Here is an 18,956-nt window from a genome sequence, read left to right on the forward strand (position 1 = left end):
CGTTCTGCCTGGCCACAGTGCCTTGAACGTTCACCAAGATTATGGTGGTAGTGGCAGCGCACCTCCAAAGGGAAGGTCTGTTGGTGCACCCGTACTTGGACGATTGGCTGATTCGTGCCAAGTTGGAGATGCTCTGCCAAGCGGCGATCCAGCGGGTACTCCAATTGTTGCACAAACTTGGTTGGATAGTCAATGTCTCCAAGAGTCAGCTGAAGCCGTTGCAGTCACTGGAGTTTTTGGGAGTGTTGTTCGACACACGTCAGGGAATGGTTTCTCTCACGCAAGAACGGATGTTCACATTGCAAGCGCAAATTCGCTGATTGTTATCCAAGCAGGTGCCCATTGTCTGGGACTATTTGCAGGTGTTGGGGTCCATGATGTCGACACTGGAATTGGTTCCTTGGGCGTTCGCCCATATGAGGCCTTTACAGTCAGCGTTGCTCTCCCGATGGAACCCGGTCTCGGAAGAATTTCAGCTGCCCTTGCCCCTGACACAGGCAGCCAGGGACAGCTTGGATTGGTGGTTGTGTCCGACCAACTTGTGTCGACGTGTTCCTTTAGAGATCCCATCTTGGACGGTCATTACCACGGATGCCAGTCTACTCGGCTGGGGAGCGGTGTGTTTACGGCGCTCAATACAGGGGCAGTGGTCACCTCAGGAGGCGTCTTGGTCCATAAATCGATTGGAAACCAGAGCGGTCAGGTTGGCTCTTCTGGAGTTCCTAACACTCATTCGCGGTCGGGCAGTCAGAGTGTTGTCCGACAACGCGACCATGGTGGCGTACATCAACTGACAAGGGGGAACCAAGCGTCAAGCAGTAGCGTTCGAAGCTCGTCTCATGTTCGCCTGGGCGGAGCAACATCTCAGTTGTTTAGCAGCCTCCCACATAGCCGGGGTAGACAATGTTCAGGCCGATTTCTTGAGTCGAAATTGGCTGGATCTCGGAGAGTGGGTGCTAGCGGAGGACGCTTTTCAGCTCATTTGTGCTCGGTGGGGCACACCCGCGGTCGATTTGATGGCAACCTTCCGGAATACGAAAGCGCCTCGGTTCTTTGCTCGAAGGCGGGAGACGGCAGCAGAGGGAGTCGATGCTCTGGCACTGCCATGGCCGACGGAGGGTACTACTCTATGTGTTTCCACCGTGGCCACTCATAGGAAAGGTGTTGCGGTGGATCGAGGCACACTCGGCGGACGTTGTACTGGTGGCACCCGAGTGGCCACGACGCCCGTGGTTCGCAGACCCTTCTGAACTTGGCGGTAGAGGAGCCTCTTCGTTTCCCGTATGTTCCGGATCTCCTGCACCAAGGACCAGTGTGTTTCGACCAGGTCGATCGCTTTTGTCTAGTAACCTGGCTTTTGAGAAGCAAAGGCTGAGGTCCAAGGGCTACGTGGAACCGGTGGTCTCCACTCTCTTACGTTCCCGGAAGACGTCTACTTCATTAGCCTATGTAAGGGTCTGGAAGTTGTTTGTATCATGGTGCTTGGACCGGGATGTGATTCCTATGCGAGCAGCCATGCTGGATATCCTTCTGTTTCTGCAGGACGGTTTGTCTAAGGGTCTTTCATGTAGTTCCCTGCGGGTCCAGGTGGCAGCGCTGGGTTCCTTACGTGGTTTGATCCAGGGGAAGCCAGTGGCGGCTCATCCCAATGTAGCGCGTTTTCTGTGGGGGTTGAAACATCTGCGGCCTCCGGTTCGTCAGCCTTGCCCGTCCTGGAATTTGAATCTTGTCCTTCGGGCCTTGTGTGGCGCTCCCTTTGAGCCTATTCGCAAAACCACCTTGAAGGATTTGACGCTAAAGGTGGTGTTCTTAGTGGCCATTGTTTCGGTGCATCGAATTTCAGAGCTTCAAGCTTTATCGTGCAGGGAGCCTTTTTTGAGGATATCAGAGTCAGGAGTATCCTTGCGTACAGTTCCCTCCTTTTTACCCAAGGTGGTTTCTTCCTTCCATGTCAACCAGACGGTTGAGCTCCCGTCGTTCTTGCAACTCGATGATTCGGATCCCTTGGCTAAGGAGCTCCGTAAATTGGATGTGCGGCACGTCCTGTTACGTTACCTGGAGGTAACTAATGCGTTTCGGGTTTCCGATCATCTCTTTGTGCTCTGGAGTAGTCCTCGAAGGGGCAATGCGGCGTCCAAGACTACCATTGCACGGTGGTTAAAAGAGGCCATCAATTCGGCATATATGCTGCAGGGTCGGTCTCTGCTGTTGGGGCTACGTGCCCATTCTACTCACTCCCAGGCCACTTCCTGGGCGGAGTGTCAGCATATCTCGGCGGAGGAAATTTGCAGGGAGGCCACGTGGAAATCTTTGCATACTTTTTCCCGGCACTATCGTTTGGATGTCAAGGCTCCCGGTGCGGGAGAGTTTGGAGAAGGTGTGCTTAGAGCGGGCCTCTCCGGATCCCATCCCAGGTAAAGTGCGCTTGGGTACATCCCAGGAGTCTGGACTGATCCGGGTACGTACAGGGAAAAGAAAATTAGGTTCTTACCTTTGATAATTTTCGTTCCTGTAGTATCACGGATCAGTCCAGAGTCCCGCCCAGTTGAGTGCTGCTACCGGGAGAGGCCATGTTGTACGTGGGCTGCTGCTGTCTGTTCTATATCATGCTATCTCTGTCTGTTATCGGTATCTCTGGTTCGGTTTCCCAGTTGGGGGTTGAGAACCGGTAATGATGATTCTGTTGGACCGGTGTTAATGGTCCTGGTTATGTGGTTTGTTAGCCAGTTTGATTTGCGTTATTCTGCTCTGACATTAAGTAATACTGCCGGACTGTAGGGGGCACCAGCCTAGATATAGGTGGAGTGTTTGTTTGTAAACTTCTGTCTCCATCTGCTAGAGGGGGGGCCAAACCCAGGAGTCTGGACTGATCCGTGGTACTATAGGAACGAAAATTATCAAAGGTAAGAACCTAATTTTCTTTTACTTATGCATCCTAAGTCTAGTTAGCAGGTGTCACCAATAAGCAATGGATTTAACTCTGACCCTTCCAGGGACTGTGAGCATTGCTTCTGTAGCATTTCCAGTCTGGCCAGTCCAGGGAGCAGAAGACATTTCTTCTGCCATGTTGTTGGGCAAGTCACTTTACCCTCCATTGCCTCAGGTGTAAACTTATATTGTGAGCCCTCTGGGGACAGGGAAATCCCTACAGTACCTGAAAGTAATCCATTTTCAAGTGTCTGAAAGGTGGAATATAAATAAATATAAACTTCATCAGTGAATCAAACCCAGATCTTCCACATGGCAATGTACAGCACTGCTGCTCAGCCACTGGGCCCGTACCCACTTTTGGTTTTAAAAAGTGACTACACAATTAGAAAGAGATCTGGGAAGCCCATTCTCTCCCGTCCTACTTTATTCAAGCTGTTGCTTGTAGCTAGTGATACTTACTGCCAGTATGTTATGTCAGCTTCTGCTTCAAAATGACACATTAAAAAAAAACAGTGGTGAAAATAGTCCTTCCCTGTACGTACCCGGATCAGTCCAGACTCCTGTGTTTTGCTCTCCTCCTGACTTCAGTGCCAGGAAAAATAATGGAAACTGTTCTAAATATCAAAATCACAGTACATATAGAAAGACATGGTTTAATGGAACAAAGTCAGCATGGCTTTACCCAAGGCAAGTCTTGCCTCACAAATCTGCTTCACGTTTTTGAAGGAGTTAATAAACATGTGGATAAAGGTGAACCGGTAGATGTAGTGTACTTGGATTTTCAGAAGGCGTTTGATAAAGTTCCTCATGAGAGGTTTCTAGGAAAAGTAAAAAGTCATGGGATAGGTGGCGATGTCCTTTCGTGGATTACAAACTGGTTAAAAGACAAGAAACAGAGAATAGGATTAAATGGACAATTTCTCAGTGGAAGGAACTGGGCAGTGCAGTGCCTCAGGGATCTATATTGGGACCCTTAATTTTCAATATATTTATAAATGATCTGGAAAGAAATATGACGAGTGAGGTAATCAAATTTGCAGATGATACAAAATTGTTCAGAGTAGTTAAATCACAAGCAGATTGTGTTAAATTGCAGGAAGACCTTGTGAGACTGGGAAAATTGGGCTTCGAAATGGCAGATGAAATTTAATGTAGATAAGTGCAAGGTGATGCATATAGGGAAAAATAACCCATGCTATAGTTACACAATGTTAGGTTCCATATTAGGTGCTACCACCCAAGAAAGAGATCTAGGCGTCATAGTAGATAACACATTGAAATTGTCGGTTCAATGTGCTGCGGCAGTCAAAAAAGCAAACAGAATGTTGGGAATTATTAGAAAGGGAATGGTGAATAAAACGGAAAATGTCATAATGCCTCTGTATCGCTCCATGGTGAGACCGCACCTTGAATACTGTGTACAATTCTGGTCACCACATCTCAATAAAGATATAATTGCGATGGAGAAGGTACAGACAAGGGCAACCAAAATGATAAGGGGAATGGAACAGCTCCCCTATGAGGAAAGACTAAAGAGGTTAGGACTTTTCAGCTTGGAGAAGAGACGGCTGAGGGGGGATATGATAGATGTGTTTAAAATCGTAAGAGGTCTAGAACGGGTAGATGTGAATCGGTTATTTACTCTTCCTGATAATAGAAAGACTAGGGGGCACTCCATGAAGTTAGCATGTGGCACATTTAAAACTAATCGGAGAAAGTTCTTTTTTACTCAATGCAAAATTAAACTCTGGAATTTGTTGCCAGAGGATGTGGTTAGTGCAGTTGTATAGTTTGTTTAAAAAAGGATTGGATAAGTTCTTGGAGGAGAAGTCCATTACCTGCTATTAATTGAGTTGACTTAGAACATAGCCACTGCTATTACTAGCAATGGTGACATGGAATAGACTTAGTTTTTGGGTACTTGCCAGGTTCTTATGGTCTGGATTGGCCAGTGTTGGAAATAGGATGCTGGGCTTGATGAAACCCTTGGTCTGACCCAGTATGGCATGTTCTTATGTTCTTATATATACCCAGGTGCCACCTACAGTCCGACAGTATTTCTCTGTCTCCAGCAGATGGTTAGGGTGCCTAACCTACAGTCTGGTCTGATTGCTTAGTGTGAAATATGAGAGGTTAGGTTAAGTGACGGATAGGTTTAAAAAAATAAATAAATAAAATAAAATAGAAGAAGGCTGGAAAGGAGACAGTCTTCAACCTCCCAGGGGGTTGTTAGGTCCTGAGGGGACCATCCCCCCTGGTTGTTGAGGCAGCTGCAGCTCAGGGTCCAGGGCCCTATAGTCGTCTTTGTGCAGCCCTGGGGGTGATACCGGGGAGCCCGGCTCACTCCTCCTAGGCGGACCCGGAGGCGGTAGGACAAATTAAAAAAAAATACATTTTCTTTTTCGGGCTATTGACTCTCCCTTTCCTCGCGTTCACTTTTGGGCTTTTTTTTTATTGCATTTCGCCGCTTTTTCGTCTGCTTTTTTTTTGTCAGCCTTGTTCCTTTTTATTTTTGGCTGACATGCCGCGCAATGAGAGCTCGGCTTTTGAGGGACACGGAGTATGTTCAAATTGTCTCTCAGGGGGAGAGGGAGCCTCCGCGACCCCTGCGAGGGTCGTCCTAAGGGTCCAGACTGTCTTCGGTGCTTTTGGGGAGCTTCCGCCTCCTTCTCTCAGTCAGTCCCCACTAAGCACGGGAATGGGTGCCATCTTTGATTCCCTCGTGGCGGTGAGGTTAGCAACGCTGACAGCGGCGGGGAAGGGGAATCTCCTGTCGCGCTTATCCCCTCAAAAGGATGGTCCCTTGAGGGTGGCCAAGCGGGGGGAGGGGAGCTTGGTTTTAAAGCCTTGGAGGCTGTCCCCGAGGGGGATTCGAATGCCTCATCATCTGCTTCATCATTTTCCTCAGAATTTGTGCTTTTAATGCATAAAGCTTTTAAAGCTCGGAAGGCAGGCAAAAAGAGGAGTGATGACCAAGCTATGTTACAGGGCTCTATTCCAAAGGCAAAGAAGCTATCCTGGTGTATGGTGGACGAGGGTTCCGTGGGGACCAATCGGCCTTTGCGGTCTGTGGCTTCTCAGCCTGCATCTGATTCATCTTCCAGTTCTGAGGATCCTGACAGTCAAGACCTACCATCCCCGCCTCCGAGGGCGGTTGAAGGGGATTCAGACCCCCCACAGAATGCTCCACGTGGCTCGCATGTGACGGAAGGTGATGACCCAAAAGTGGTCCGTCTCTTTCGGAAGGATGAGCTTGGACCCCTGATTCCAGCTATTTTAAAGGAGTTGGGGATTGAGACTCCTCAGGAGGAATCCAGACTAGAAGCCACGGATCCAGTGTTGTTAGGCTTACGGGGTCCTTCTACGTCTTTTCCATTCCATTTTTCAGCCACGGATTTGCTTTTCCAGGAATGGGACACCCCTGACTTGGGCCTGAAGGTTGCCAAGGCAGTGGATAAGCTATATCCTCTGCCAGAGGAGGCTTAAGATCTTCTTCGGGTGCCCAGGGTGGATGCCGCGGTGTCGGCAGTCACAAAAAAGACTACCATTCCGGTTACTGGTTCAATGGCCCTCAAGGACTTGCAGGATCGAAAGTTGGAGCTGCAGCTCAAGAAAATTTTGAAGGTCTCCGCGCTGGGGGTCTGAGCGGCTATGTATAGCAATTTTTCTTTGAGAGCGGGCCTTCGTTGGCTGCAACAACTACAGGTCAACAATTCGCTTTCGGAGGCAGAAGCTGTACAGGCTGGGCGGCTGGAGGCTGTCATTGCTTATAGTTTGGATGCCTTTTATGATTTGCTTCGCACATCAGCCAGGGTAATGGTGTCCGCCGTCTCGGCACATCGTCTGTTGTGGTTACGAAATTGGGCGGCAGATGTCTCTTCCAAAGCCCAGCTGGGGTCCCTGCCTTTCAAGGGCAAACTGCTGTTTGGTAAGGAGCTGGAGGACCTCATTCAGTCTCTGGGTGACAATGAGGTGCATCGGTTGCCGGAGGATCGACCAAAGCCGAAGGGTTCTTTTTCTTTGAAGTCTCGTTTTCGTGGGGGTCGAAGGTCCCGAGCATCTCGAGCGCCCTTTTCCTCTTTTAGGCAGAACTCGAACAGAGTCCTGGCCTCAGTTCTTTTGTGGGCAGTGCTTCGGAAGACCTGGTAGCACCCAGTCCACATAGGCTGGAAACCTTCACAATGATGTGCGGCCGGTCCATTCCTCAGTTCTGGTAGTAGAAGGCAGACTGTCTCTGTTTTACGAGGAGTGGACCAAACTCATGTTGGACCAGTGGGTTCTATCTGGGTCAGCATTACCAGTTTCAAGTTCTTCCCTTCGGTCTTGCTACCGCACCCAGGACGTTTATCAAGGTCATGGTGGTGGTGGCAGCTCAGCTACGCAGGGAAGGATTGCTGGTTCACCCGTATCTGGACGATTGGCTGATTCGAGCAAAATCGGAAGTGCTTTGCCAAGCAACGATCACCTGGGTGCTTCAGCTATTATGGGCGCTCGGATGGGTAGTCAATCGAGCCAAGAGTCGTCTGATTCCCTCTCAGTCTTTGGAGTTTCTGGGAGTGCTATTCGATACACAGCAAGGGAGAGTGTTCCTGACAGCCGAACACATTGTAAAGTTGCAAGGTCAGGTGCGTGCCTTGTTGTCAAAGCATCCTCTGAAAGTCTGGGATTATTTTCAAGTACTGGGGTCCAAGACACCAACGCTGGAACTGGTTCCCTGGCCTTTGCCCACATGCCGTTACAGTCAGCATTGCTTTCCCGATGGAATCCGGTTTCCGAAGAATTTCACCTACTCCTGCCTCTGACAGAGGACGTACGGTCCAGTCTGGATTGGTGGCTGTGTTCGGACCACTTGCGTCGAGGAGTTCCTTTAGTGGTCCCAGAATTGACGGTGATTACTATGGATGCCAGTCTCTCTGGGTGGGGAGCGGTTTGTCTGCAGAAGTCCGTGTAGGGGCAGTGGTCCCGAGAGGAGTCCAGATGGTCTATCAATCGGCTGGCGACCAGTGCGATGCAGCTAGCGTTGCAGGAGTTCCTTCTGCTCCTCAGGGGGAAGTTGGTCTGGGTGCTGTCTGACAATGCGACCACTGTGGCTTACATCAATCGTCATGGAAGGACCAAAAGCTAGAAGCTCGTCAGTTAATCGACTGGGCAGAGCAGAACCTTATCAGCATAGCGGCATCCCATATAGCTGGGGTCGACAACGTTCACGCTGATTTTCTCAGTCGACATCATCTCGATCCCGGGGAATGGGAGCTAGCTGACGAAGCCTTTTACCTCATCTGTGACAGGTGGGACACACCTTGCATGGACCTGATGGCGACGTTCAAGAATTCCAAGGCCCCATGCTTCTTCGCTCGCCACAGAGATACGGGAGCAGAGGGAGTAGATGCTCTGGTTCTCCCCTGGTCGACGAATGTCCTGCTTTACGTATTTTCCCCTTGGCCTCTGATCGACAAGGTACTCAGGAGAATAGAACCATACCCAGCAGAAGTGATTCTAGTGGCTCTCGAGTGGCCGCGTCGTCTGTGGTTTGCGGATCTGGCCAACCTAGTGGTGGAGGGTCTGCTGCGGTTTGTGGATTTTTCGAACCTTCTGCATCAAGGGCCCGTCTGTTTCGATCAGGCCGATTGCTTCTGTCTAGCGGCATGGCTTTTGAGAGGCAGTATCTGAAAGGCAAAGGGTATTCAGACACGGTAGTGGCTACGCTTTTGAGGTCGCGTAAAACGTCCACTTCTCTGTCATATGTTCATGTCTGGAAGGTCTTTGAATCTTGGTGCGATGGCTTTTATGTTCGTGGGCAGAGTGCCAGACATTTTGGATTTCCTTCAAGCCGGTTTGGCTAAGGGATTATCATGTAGTTCCTTAAAAGTGCAAGTAGCAGCTCTGGGGTGTTTACGCGATGCTATTCAGGGAGTAGCGTTGTCTGCACATCCAGATGTTTCTCGTTTCCTTAGGGGAGCGAAGCATTTACGCCCGCCGGTCAAACATCCTTGCCGTCCTGGAATTTAAACTTAGTCCTTATGGTTTTGTGTGCGGCGCCTTTTGAGCCTTTGAAGAGAGCAACATTGAAAGACCTTACTTTGAATTTGGTATTTCTTGTAGCAATTACCTCTGCTTGATGGGTATCTGAGATTCAGGCTCTATCATGCAGGGAGCCCTTCTTGAGGATTTCAGATTCTGGTGTTTCCTTGTGAATGGTTCCTTCTTTCCTCCCAAAGGTGGGTTCCTCCTTTCATTTAAATCAATCAGTGGAGCTTCCATCCTTTTCATATTTGGACCGGTCGGATCCTTTTTCTAAGGACTTAAGGAAGTTGGATGTTCGCAGGGCTTTGATGCGTTATCTGGAAATTACCAACAGTTTTCGTGTCTCGGATCATCTCTTCATGCTCTGGTGTGGGCCCAAGAGGGGTAATATGGCATCTAAAACGACGATCATCCGATGGTTAAAAGAGGCTATAAATTCTGCATATTTGCTCCGTGGCAAGCCCTTACCTTTGGGTCTCCGGGCACATTCTACTCATTCGTAGGCGGCGGCGTGGGCAGAGTGCCAACAGATTTCGCCGCAGGAGATTTGTAGAGTGGCTACATGGAAATCCTTACATACTTTTGCCCGGCATTACCAGGATGTCCAGGTTCCAGGGGCAGGAGGATTTGGAGAAGGTGTGCTTAGAGCGGGCCTCTCCAGATCCCATCCCAGGTAAGAAAGCTCTGGTACATCCCAGGAGTCTGGACTGATCCAGGTATGTACAGGGAAAGGAAAATTGGTTCTTACCTGATAAGTTTTGTTCCTGTAGTACCATGGATCAGTCCAGAGTCCCGCCCTGGTGTAGAGGTAATGGAGAGTCTGCTCATTTCAGCATTGGTTTAGTTTGGGTCTGCAGATCAATTTTGTTTTCTCGTGTTCTACGGAATCGGGGCCCAATTGAGGTGAGTGACCCGGTTCAGGTTGTTAGGTTACTGTGTATATATATATATATATATATAAATAGTTTGGTTTGGTACAATTCTGCTTTGTTACTGAGTAATACTGTCGGTCTGTACATGGCCCCTGGGTATATATGGCAGAGTCCTTCAAAATTTCTCTGTCTCCATCTACTGGAGGGGAGGCAAAACACAGGAGTCTGGACTGATCAGTGGTACCGAGCAATAACAGTTTAACAAACAAAAACAACTTTTTATTATTGTTTCACTAAACGATAACAATAATAAAAAGTTGTTTTTGTTTGTTAAACTGTTATTGCTCAATATAATTATTTGCCGCACATTATTCTTTTGGTTATCTACCTAAATGCGTGTGCTTTCTAATCTGCACCCCCTTTGTGCTGATCTGTGGTACTACAGGAACGAAAATTATCAGGTAAGAACCAATTTTCCTTTAGGATTGTTCAAAGAAGAAGGCAAATCATCACTATTTTAAATAATGTTGTATTCTAGTTTTTAGTAAAACATAGGGCAAACATAATGTTGTAAATATTATGCATTTTTTTTGGCTGGGTCGGAAACTCTGTTTTTAGTGGTCATTTTGCATTGATGATAGGAATTCATTAATTTGATTTCATATAAAACTGGTAATGTAGGTAGCACTGTACAGGGTAAAGATACATATGGTCAGTACAGTTCAGTGTATGATTAACAAGTCATACAGGCTGAGGAATTCCCTGTTGTGTAAAGCTTATGATTTATAAGGGATATGCCATGAACAGAAAGTCGGTAGCAGTTTTTTTTTGTGGTTCTCTAACCCTGGCTGGCATGAAGAGAGGACTGGTGCTGCTTTGCCAGGCTTTTCTCCTCGCTTACTGATGTATGTCTATATCTGCAGGAGGAACTTGGAAAAGCATTCCTCCCATGTCATTGTGGATGTCCAATGTGGAAACGCTGTTTTGCGAGGAGCCCATGTCTATGCTCCTGGAATCCTGTCCACTCCTAAATGTGAGTCCAGCAAATAAGATGTGTTTCCCTGCTTATGCCTTTGTTCTCATCTACTGTTTAGTTTCTGTAATTTTTCTTTATGAAAACTCATTTCTCCAAGGAGCAGCAGGATAACAGTCTTAACACATAGGTGGCATCATCGGATGGAGCCCGACCCAGAACTTTGATCTCAAAGATTCTAGAGATTTCAAACATGCCCTACTGAGCATGTGCAGCTGTAGTTATCATCCTGCTCCCTAGGCAGAGTCCCTCAGTTTCTTTTTTTTTTTTTTTTCCGTAGAGCTGTGTAGTCGTGGTATTCAGCTTTGCTTTCTCCTCACATTTTTTATTGTGATTTTTTTCTGGAACTGCAGCTGTTTTTCTTTTTCTTTTCCTTATAGTAGTTTTTGTTAATTATTTTATGTTCTCTTCTTTTCAACTTTCTGCCAGCCGCATGGCAGGCTTATTTATTGTCCAGCCTGGCAGAGTCTAATTGTATTCCTTAATAAATACTGCATCTTCAGTTGGTTTCTGTTTCCTCTCCTTAATCTATCTGTTTGTGCCTTTGTCTGGTGCTGACAGGACTAACGGAATGCAGTCCATAGGTGATCTGTGTAGGCCGCTGAGGCTAGGGACTCGCCTGAGTTCTACCTGGGCAGGAGTTCCATGTAATTTCACTGATTAATCGACATCGATGGAGACGCAGATAGTGAAGGGATCAAGGCCCGCACTGCTCCTGTGAGGAGGAGAGCTCATCCTCCCCACATTGTAAGAAACTAGTCTCCACGGGCAAGAACCTTGGACAACGTAGCCTCCCCTCTTGCTTTCCAGTGCTGGCAGTTCAGTCTCCTGAGGGTGAGCAGGAGCCCGGTATTGGTTGCTCATTCGCACCTATGCCAGTGCACAGATTTGAAATGTCGATGACCAGGACTGCCATTGTGCACCATGGTCACCCTTGACATCATCAAAGTGCTGGGACGTCCTCGATGCTATTGAGGTGTGTGATTGTACTCAACACCGTAAGGGCTATACAGCGCTGTACACACTGTCAATTGCCCTGGCTAGGGTTGGGAGCCCTTCTGTGCTGTAGGTGTCGGCAGGCACCATCAAGTGCAATAGGCTCTCAATATACTGGAGAAACGGCACCGACCGGGGGGGGGGGGGCTGCTCTTCCAAAGCGCCTCAGTTGCTGGCATGTGTGTTCTCTCTGTTGGTGCCATGCACATCCATGCCAGAGGAGGTGGGAATGCCATCATCACATCAAGGTATCGACTTCCTCATTTGTTTTGTATCTTAGGGTGTGATGGCACCCTTCTTGTTAGCATCCCATCACACACTCTTGAATTGCTTTTTGGCAGTGTGCAGCTGCCAACTCTAACAGGTGGTGCTTGGTCCCTTTGTGCCCCGTGGGATTCTACCCACAAGCACAGTAAAGGGATACATTTGTGCGCTGCCATTCTCAAGCTGACGTACCGCTGCATGAGTACTGGTCATTGCACTTTTAAAAGCGGAGGGAACTATTCCTCCAGTTACTGTCTATTGTAGGGGTGTTTGTGTTTCCCTCTGGTGAGCACAACAGGTTGTGTGCCACTGCCACAAGACTGACCTAAGACCGCGTTCCTGGTAGAACTACTAGGGGCTGGATACCAGGAGGGTAGTGTTGGGAGTTTTTCCCTCCCACAGAAGAGGGATATGTCTTTCTCACAGGAGGAGCAGGATGTTAGTCCTCACATATGGGTGACATCATCAGGATGGAGCCCAGTCACGGAACACTTTCGTCAAAGTTTCTAGAACTTTGACTGGCACCTACTGGGCATGCCCAGCAATGCACTGACTCTGCATCCAGCAGGGGTCCCCCTTCAGTCTTCTTTTTTCCGCGTAGTAGTAGCCAGGCGGGTTACGGAGCTCTCTTGAGATTCCTGACAGGAATTTTCCTCACGGAACGTCTTTCAAAAATGTCAAAAAATGTTTACCCCATAGGTGTCCCTCTATCGATATCCATACTCCGCGGTCGAAAGGGCCTACCAGCCATCGATCACACCGCGGCTAAATTTTTTGACGGAGTCATGGCGTCTGGTTTTCGTCGGTGCCCCGACTGTACTCAAACAATGTGACGTGCGTGTGGTCTGTGTTATGTGTTTGGGGTCCGACCACGATGTCCTAACTTGCACCAAATGTGCCCAAATGACACCGAAGGGCTGTAAGGCTTGTTTAGGGAAAATGGAGTTTCTCTTTCAGTCGAAAACCCCGACTCCATCGATAGCTTCAACTTCATCTGAGCCGGTGCCATCAACCTCTTGTCAACACCGCTGCTGCCTGACCGGTGTCGACAATTCCAAAGGTGTCGATTCCCTCCTTGCCTCAAGAAAAGGACCGAGGAGATCATTGAGAAAGACGTCAACACCGTCAGCGCAATCAGTCCGCCGATCCAGGCAAGCCCTTGGCATCGGTGTCGACAGAGCCACTGGCAAAGAAGCCCCATCCAGAAAAGGGCCCATCCCCTTCTGTGACCGGGTCACCGAGGCATTCCCCACCTTCAGTGGTTCTGGGATCCGCGATTCCACCTTCACCAGTGGACCCTCCGTCTATGCCAGTGCTGCCTCCTACTCCGGAGCCGGGGTTCCACGCCCCAGGCTTCTGCGAGGAATTGGATCAGATGATCCAAGAGGCCATCAGTAAAGCACTTCAGGGCTTCCAACCTCCATCGACGCTGGTACCGGTCCCTGAGCCAGTCACTGATCCGATTCCCATAGCGCTCGCACCGCTACTGGGTAGACCGGATGTTGATCGGTGCCCTTCCACCGTTGGAACCGAGAGCACCGGTGGGTCCGATGCCTTCCACACTGATTCCATTATCATCGAATGATGAGGAAACGCCGATACCCATTCCACCATCTGGGATTTTACCACCGATTTGTCCATCAATGTCACCGGCACCTTTGGTGCCTCCATTGATGCCGTCGATGCCTCCTTCGATGCTGTCTGTTCCTCCATCGATGCCACCGATGCCTAGACCTGGTCCTTCAGGATTAGCACCATTTCTCCCCGCTGGAGACCCACTAGGTGCTGGAGATCAGCCCTATGATCCTTGGACCGATGATTTGTCCCAAGATACAGATGATCTACCATCAGAGCCCTCTCCCCCAGATGAAAGACGACGCTCTCCACCAGAAGATCTGTCTTTTATTAATTTCATCAAGGAAATGTCTGAAACTATTCCTTTTCAACTTCAGACAGAAGAGGACTCTAGGCACAAAATGTTGGAAGTACTCCAATTTCTAGTTGTTCCTAAGGAAATCATGTCTATACCTATTCATGAAATCCTGCTTGTTCTCCTGAAGCGAAACTGGGAACACCCAAGTTCGGTCCCACCTGTCAACCGTAAGACAGATGCCACCTATCTTGTGCAGTCAGCTCCTGGATTCCAAAAGTCACAGTTGGATCATCACTCTGTGGTTGTTGAATCAGCCCAGAAGAAGGCACGACGTTCAAAACCTCATTCCTCCATACCTCCAGGGAAGGAACAAAAATCCCTGGATGCTTTTGGCAGGCGTGTCTTCCATGGCTCGATGCTCATATCTTGCATTGCCTCTTATCAGTTATACATGACCCAATATAACAGAGACCCAGTATAACAGAGACCTTTTTAAGAGGATCCAGGATTTCTTTGAGTCTTTACCAGAGCAACTCCAGGTTCAAATTCATACTCTGGCTCAAAAAGGTCTGCGTCTGCGCTGCGTATGATATCTTTGACACTGCCTCTAGGGTGTCTGCAGTAGGCATTAGTGCAAGAAGATGGGCCTGGCTTAAATCCTCGGACTTAAGACCAGAGGTCCAAGACAGGTTAGCGGATCTACCCTGTGTGGGTGATAATCTCTTTGGGGAAAAGATCCAAGAGACCGTGGCGCAGTTGAAAGACCTATGATATTAATCACAAAAAAATAAGCCCTTGAAAACCCACGTATTCCAGAACCCTCACACACTGTAAACACACATCAAAATAAGGGGGTATCACTAGTCAAAAGTAATTCTGATAGGCACAATGGGCCTATCAGCCAATCAATGGACATGCTTCTGCAAAGGCATTCTGTCCTTCTGATGCTAGTGGCCCACAGTTTCTTTCTGCAGGGCTTTCTTTGATTTTTTGGTTGTCTTGTGACACAGAAGGAAATTGTGCGGTCTTCATCCAAGAGTTCTCTTGATTGATTCTCTATGCCTTTTCCTATATCCAGGGGGATCTAGACATTCTTTGCGTGTCAGGGTTCACTGATCCAAAACCCTGACTGTAATAGTCCTATGAGGCAAAGTATGCTTCTTGCTGGACTTTGCATCACATCTGTGCCTTAGTTGCCTCTACTACACATCGGGGTATTTGTGTCTCTGTCCGTTCTATGGTTTTCTTTTGTAGAATCTAACTCTTTTCCAGCCTAGACCCATTTTTGAGTCGGCTGCCTCACAGGCAAATGGGAAAAAGATGGTCCTTTCAGCACTGTGGGGTTCCCTGCTTTGACATGTTTTGAGCAGCCTTTAGCTAGGGTTTCACCCATGTGTGAGGACTGCTATCCTGCTTGTCCTTGGAGAAAGCAGAGTTGCTTACCTGTAACAGGTGTTCTTCGAGGACAGCAGGATGTCAGTCCTGACAAAACTCTCCCGCCTCCCCTGGAAGTTGGTTTCTCCATGTATTAGCTATATCATGGACTGAGAGACTCTGCCTAAGAGGCAGGGTGATAGCTACAGCTTCACATGTTCAGTAGAGTATGCTGAAAGCTCTACAATTTTTAGATCAAAGTTCCATGCCGGGCTCAATCGGATGATGTCACCCATGTGTGAGGGCTGTTGCTACTTCTTCTTCCAAGTGTTGCTTGGGTTTTTCATCCCATTGTTACTATTAGCCAATCATTGAGAGTGCTTCTGCAAATGCATTCTGTCCTTCAGATGCTAGTGGTCCATGGTTTCTTTCTGGAGGGCTCTCTGGCCCCAGTTGGTTTTTTGACTGTCTTGTGTCACCAAAGGAAACTGTGCGGTGTTTGTCCAAGAATTCTTCTTTTGATTGGTTCTTTAGGCCTTTTCCTGTACCCAGAAGGATCTAAACCTACATTACTCATCAGGGTCTGCTGATCTAAAACCTTAACTGTAATAATCCCATGAGGCAAAGTATGCTTCTTGCTGGACTTCGCATCACGCCCCTGCTTTAGGTACCTCTGCTATGCATCGGTGTATTTGTGTTTTAGTCTGTTCTTTGCTTTACTTTTGTAGATCCCAACTCTTTTCCCACCTAGAACAATGGTTCTAGGTGGGAAAAGGTGTTGGGATCTAGGTGGGAAAAGGTGTTGGGATCTAGGTGTTTGAATCAGCTGCCTCACAGGCAAATGGGAGAAAGGTGGTGCTTTCAGCACTTTGGGGTTCCGCGTGTGGCCCCTTGCGGTCAGCCTATAGCTTGGGAATCACCCAAGTATGAGGACTGCCATCCTACTTGTCCTTGGGGGAAAAAGTAGAGTTGCTTACCCGTAACAGGTGTGTTCCGAGGACAAGCAGGATGTCAGTCCTCATGAAATCCACCCACCTCCCCTGGGGAGTTGGTTTCTCCATGTATTAGCTATATCATGGACTGAGGGACTCTGCCTAGGAGGCAGGGTGATAATTACAGCTGCACATGCTCATTAGGGCATGTTTGAATGCTCTAGAATCTTTGAGATCAAAGTTCTGGGCCTGGCTCCATATGATGATGTCGCCCATGTGTGAGGACTGCCATCCTGCTGTCCTTCGAGAACACCTGATACAGGTAAGCAACTCTGCTTTATGCATTATTTCACCCACACCCCCCTGGTATAACCATTGTGGGCTGCTAAGTATATGAATCTAGGAGCCCTTTCACTTCACTCAAAAGTTTTCAGTCTGTTCTTTTATGTTTTTACAATCTCTAAAATTCTTTAATCTCTAAAATAGAAGAATGGAAGCAAGTCCACAAAAGCAATTATTTTTTGTTTTATTTTTTTGGGGGGCCTGAAAGTGTTCTCCTGTTCTTTTAGGCTTTCAGATTAATCAGAACTGGGGCTGGAATTTGACACCATGAGCCTTCATTCGCAGCTACTTGGGAACTCTTTCACCTCCTTGTTTTATGTCACCTTCTAACTCACTTAGCCCAGTTATTGCTGTAACAATCCTAAGATCAGGGCCCCATTCTGGAACACTTCTGTCTGGGCCTTAAATCCAGCCACTGGGCGTAGCTATTGTGTGATGAATGGGTCTTCCTCTCCTGGTAGTGTGAGCGCTGCTTTCACAGCATCTCTTGCTGATCTGGGGAATAGAAGACTTAAGCCAAGAATGGAACCCAGGTCCCAGTGCACAGCAGTGTGCAGTACTACCACCAGGCCGGCCTGAAATTTTTGTTGGAAATGCTGAGAGATTCTCATGCAAAGACATTTCAAATTAAAACTTCTTTCTTTTCCCCTTAGTTATGAAGGCTGGAGATGTGGTCTCTGTGTACTCTGATGTTGAAAGGAAGTGTAAAAGAGGAGCCAGAGAATTTTGGGGAACCAAAGTTTATGTCGGGAATGGGATTGCGGAGCTGAGTCGCAGTGAAATCTTCAGTTCAGGCAGTCCGTTGAAGTAGGTCATCAGGAGGTAGAACTGGATTATTTTTGCTTGAGTGTATCAGCAGCTTTTGTGTTTTGACTTTTTCAGGATAGGATTTATTCTTGTATGTTTATAGTGATAACTGGATGGTATCTACATATATGTTGGTAATGCCTTAGAACCAGATAGTCATCAACCTGTGATGAGTGATTCAATCACAGAACCATGCCAGTGTTTTGTATTTATGAGATGTTCTACAACCAAAAGTCTGAGAGAGACCATGAACAGCAACATCGCATAATTATGTGATTCATTGCATTGTGCAGCAAGAGCAGAGGTACCGCACGGGTGTCGTTCAAATGTACACTTGACAGAAAGTTCAATGGGGGGTGCCTGTGAGAGAATGTCTGGTAAAGCCAAAAGGGGCAGACCAGCTGGAAATAGCTACGGTGATGAATATTCTGACTGTGGTTTATCTATGCTACCCGCTCACTAGATAGGAACTAAAGCCGGTTTTAGGAATAGGCAACATAGGCATATGCCTTGGGTGCCAAATTCTGAAGGTAACCAAAAACAGGGCGACTCCTTCTGCTTTCCAAGGGAGAGCAAGGAAGAAACTCCTTGTTCTTAAGTCTTCTGCCTGTGGGCACTGTCATCTTAAATCCAGCACTGAGAGGGACAAATGTGATTTTTGTTTTCAGTTATTAAACTAATCTCTCTACCCTAACAAAGGGGAAATAATTTTAATTTAAAAAAAAACAAGCAGATGCGTAGCAAGGGTCCGGCGCCCGGGGGCCACTGCATTTGTGTTGCCTCCCTGGCACCTCCTCCCCTCCCCAAATCCTCTGTGTAGAAATGCTTAAAAGCAAGAAAGTCACACGAATAGAAACCCCAGAAGAGAAATGAACTGCCAGACTGTTGTGAACAGTCTATAGGGCAAAAGCTTCCCTGCCTGCAGACAGGCCACCAATATTGCCCCTTCTGGGTAAAGAATGAGAGTCAAGGACTGGGATGTAAAATTTATAAATTGTTCCAAAATTTCCAATTTTTCCACATCTGTCCATTAGGAGAAAAAAAAAAAATTACAGCATACTGCCTGTTAGGGATGTGCATTCATTACATTTGTTTTGGTGGGTATGCACATACCTCATTGACTTTCTAGTAGACATAGGAAAATGGATAGTATGCATGTATCTCATTAAATATATATGCATACTCTTCATTTCCTGCGCGTACCCGCCAAAACAGATGAGATGTATGCACATCCCTACTGCATGTCCCTTCACCAAATACAGAATAACTGACAACAAATTAGAAAGAGAAACATAGAGACAAAAGCTGAACTGGAAACCCTAAAAGCCAGGCTCTGCCTGCAATATAACACCAGAGAAATAATATAGAAATATTCAGATACACATTTCCCAAAAATGATGGTGAGGAAATCAAATTCTCCCACTTCCCATCTCAGAGAAACAGAAGCAGTAGAAGTCTCACTCTCCTACCCTCCCAGACCTCAGCAATCTTGCTCTCCAGCCCCCTCT

General features: G+C 47.6%; 1 protein-coding gene across 8 annotated transcripts in view; it reads left to right on the forward strand.

Annotated features, from left to right (window-relative positions):
- NSUN6 (NOP2/Sun RNA methyltransferase 6) overlaps window positions 1-18,956 on the forward strand; it is a 154,750-nt gene that overhangs the window by 77,478 nt on the left and 58,316 nt on the right. For all 8 annotated transcript variants that reach the window (XM_029588741.1, XM_029588738.1, XM_029588742.1 and 5 more), the window contains 2 exons: window positions 10,751-10,860; window positions 17,295-17,448. In XM_029588741.1, coding sequence (XP_029444601.1) covers window positions 10,751-10,860; window positions 17,295-17,448 — 264 coding nt within the window. The remainder of the gene's footprint in view (window positions 1-10,750; window positions 10,861-17,294; window positions 17,449-18,956) is intronic.

This window comes from Rhinatrema bivittatum, chromosome 2 (genome assembly GCF_901001135.1).
Source record: "Rhinatrema bivittatum chromosome 2, aRhiBiv1.1, whole genome shotgun sequence".
Classification (NCBI taxonomy): Eukaryota; Metazoa; Chordata; class Amphibia; order Gymnophiona; family Rhinatrematidae; genus Rhinatrema; species Rhinatrema bivittatum.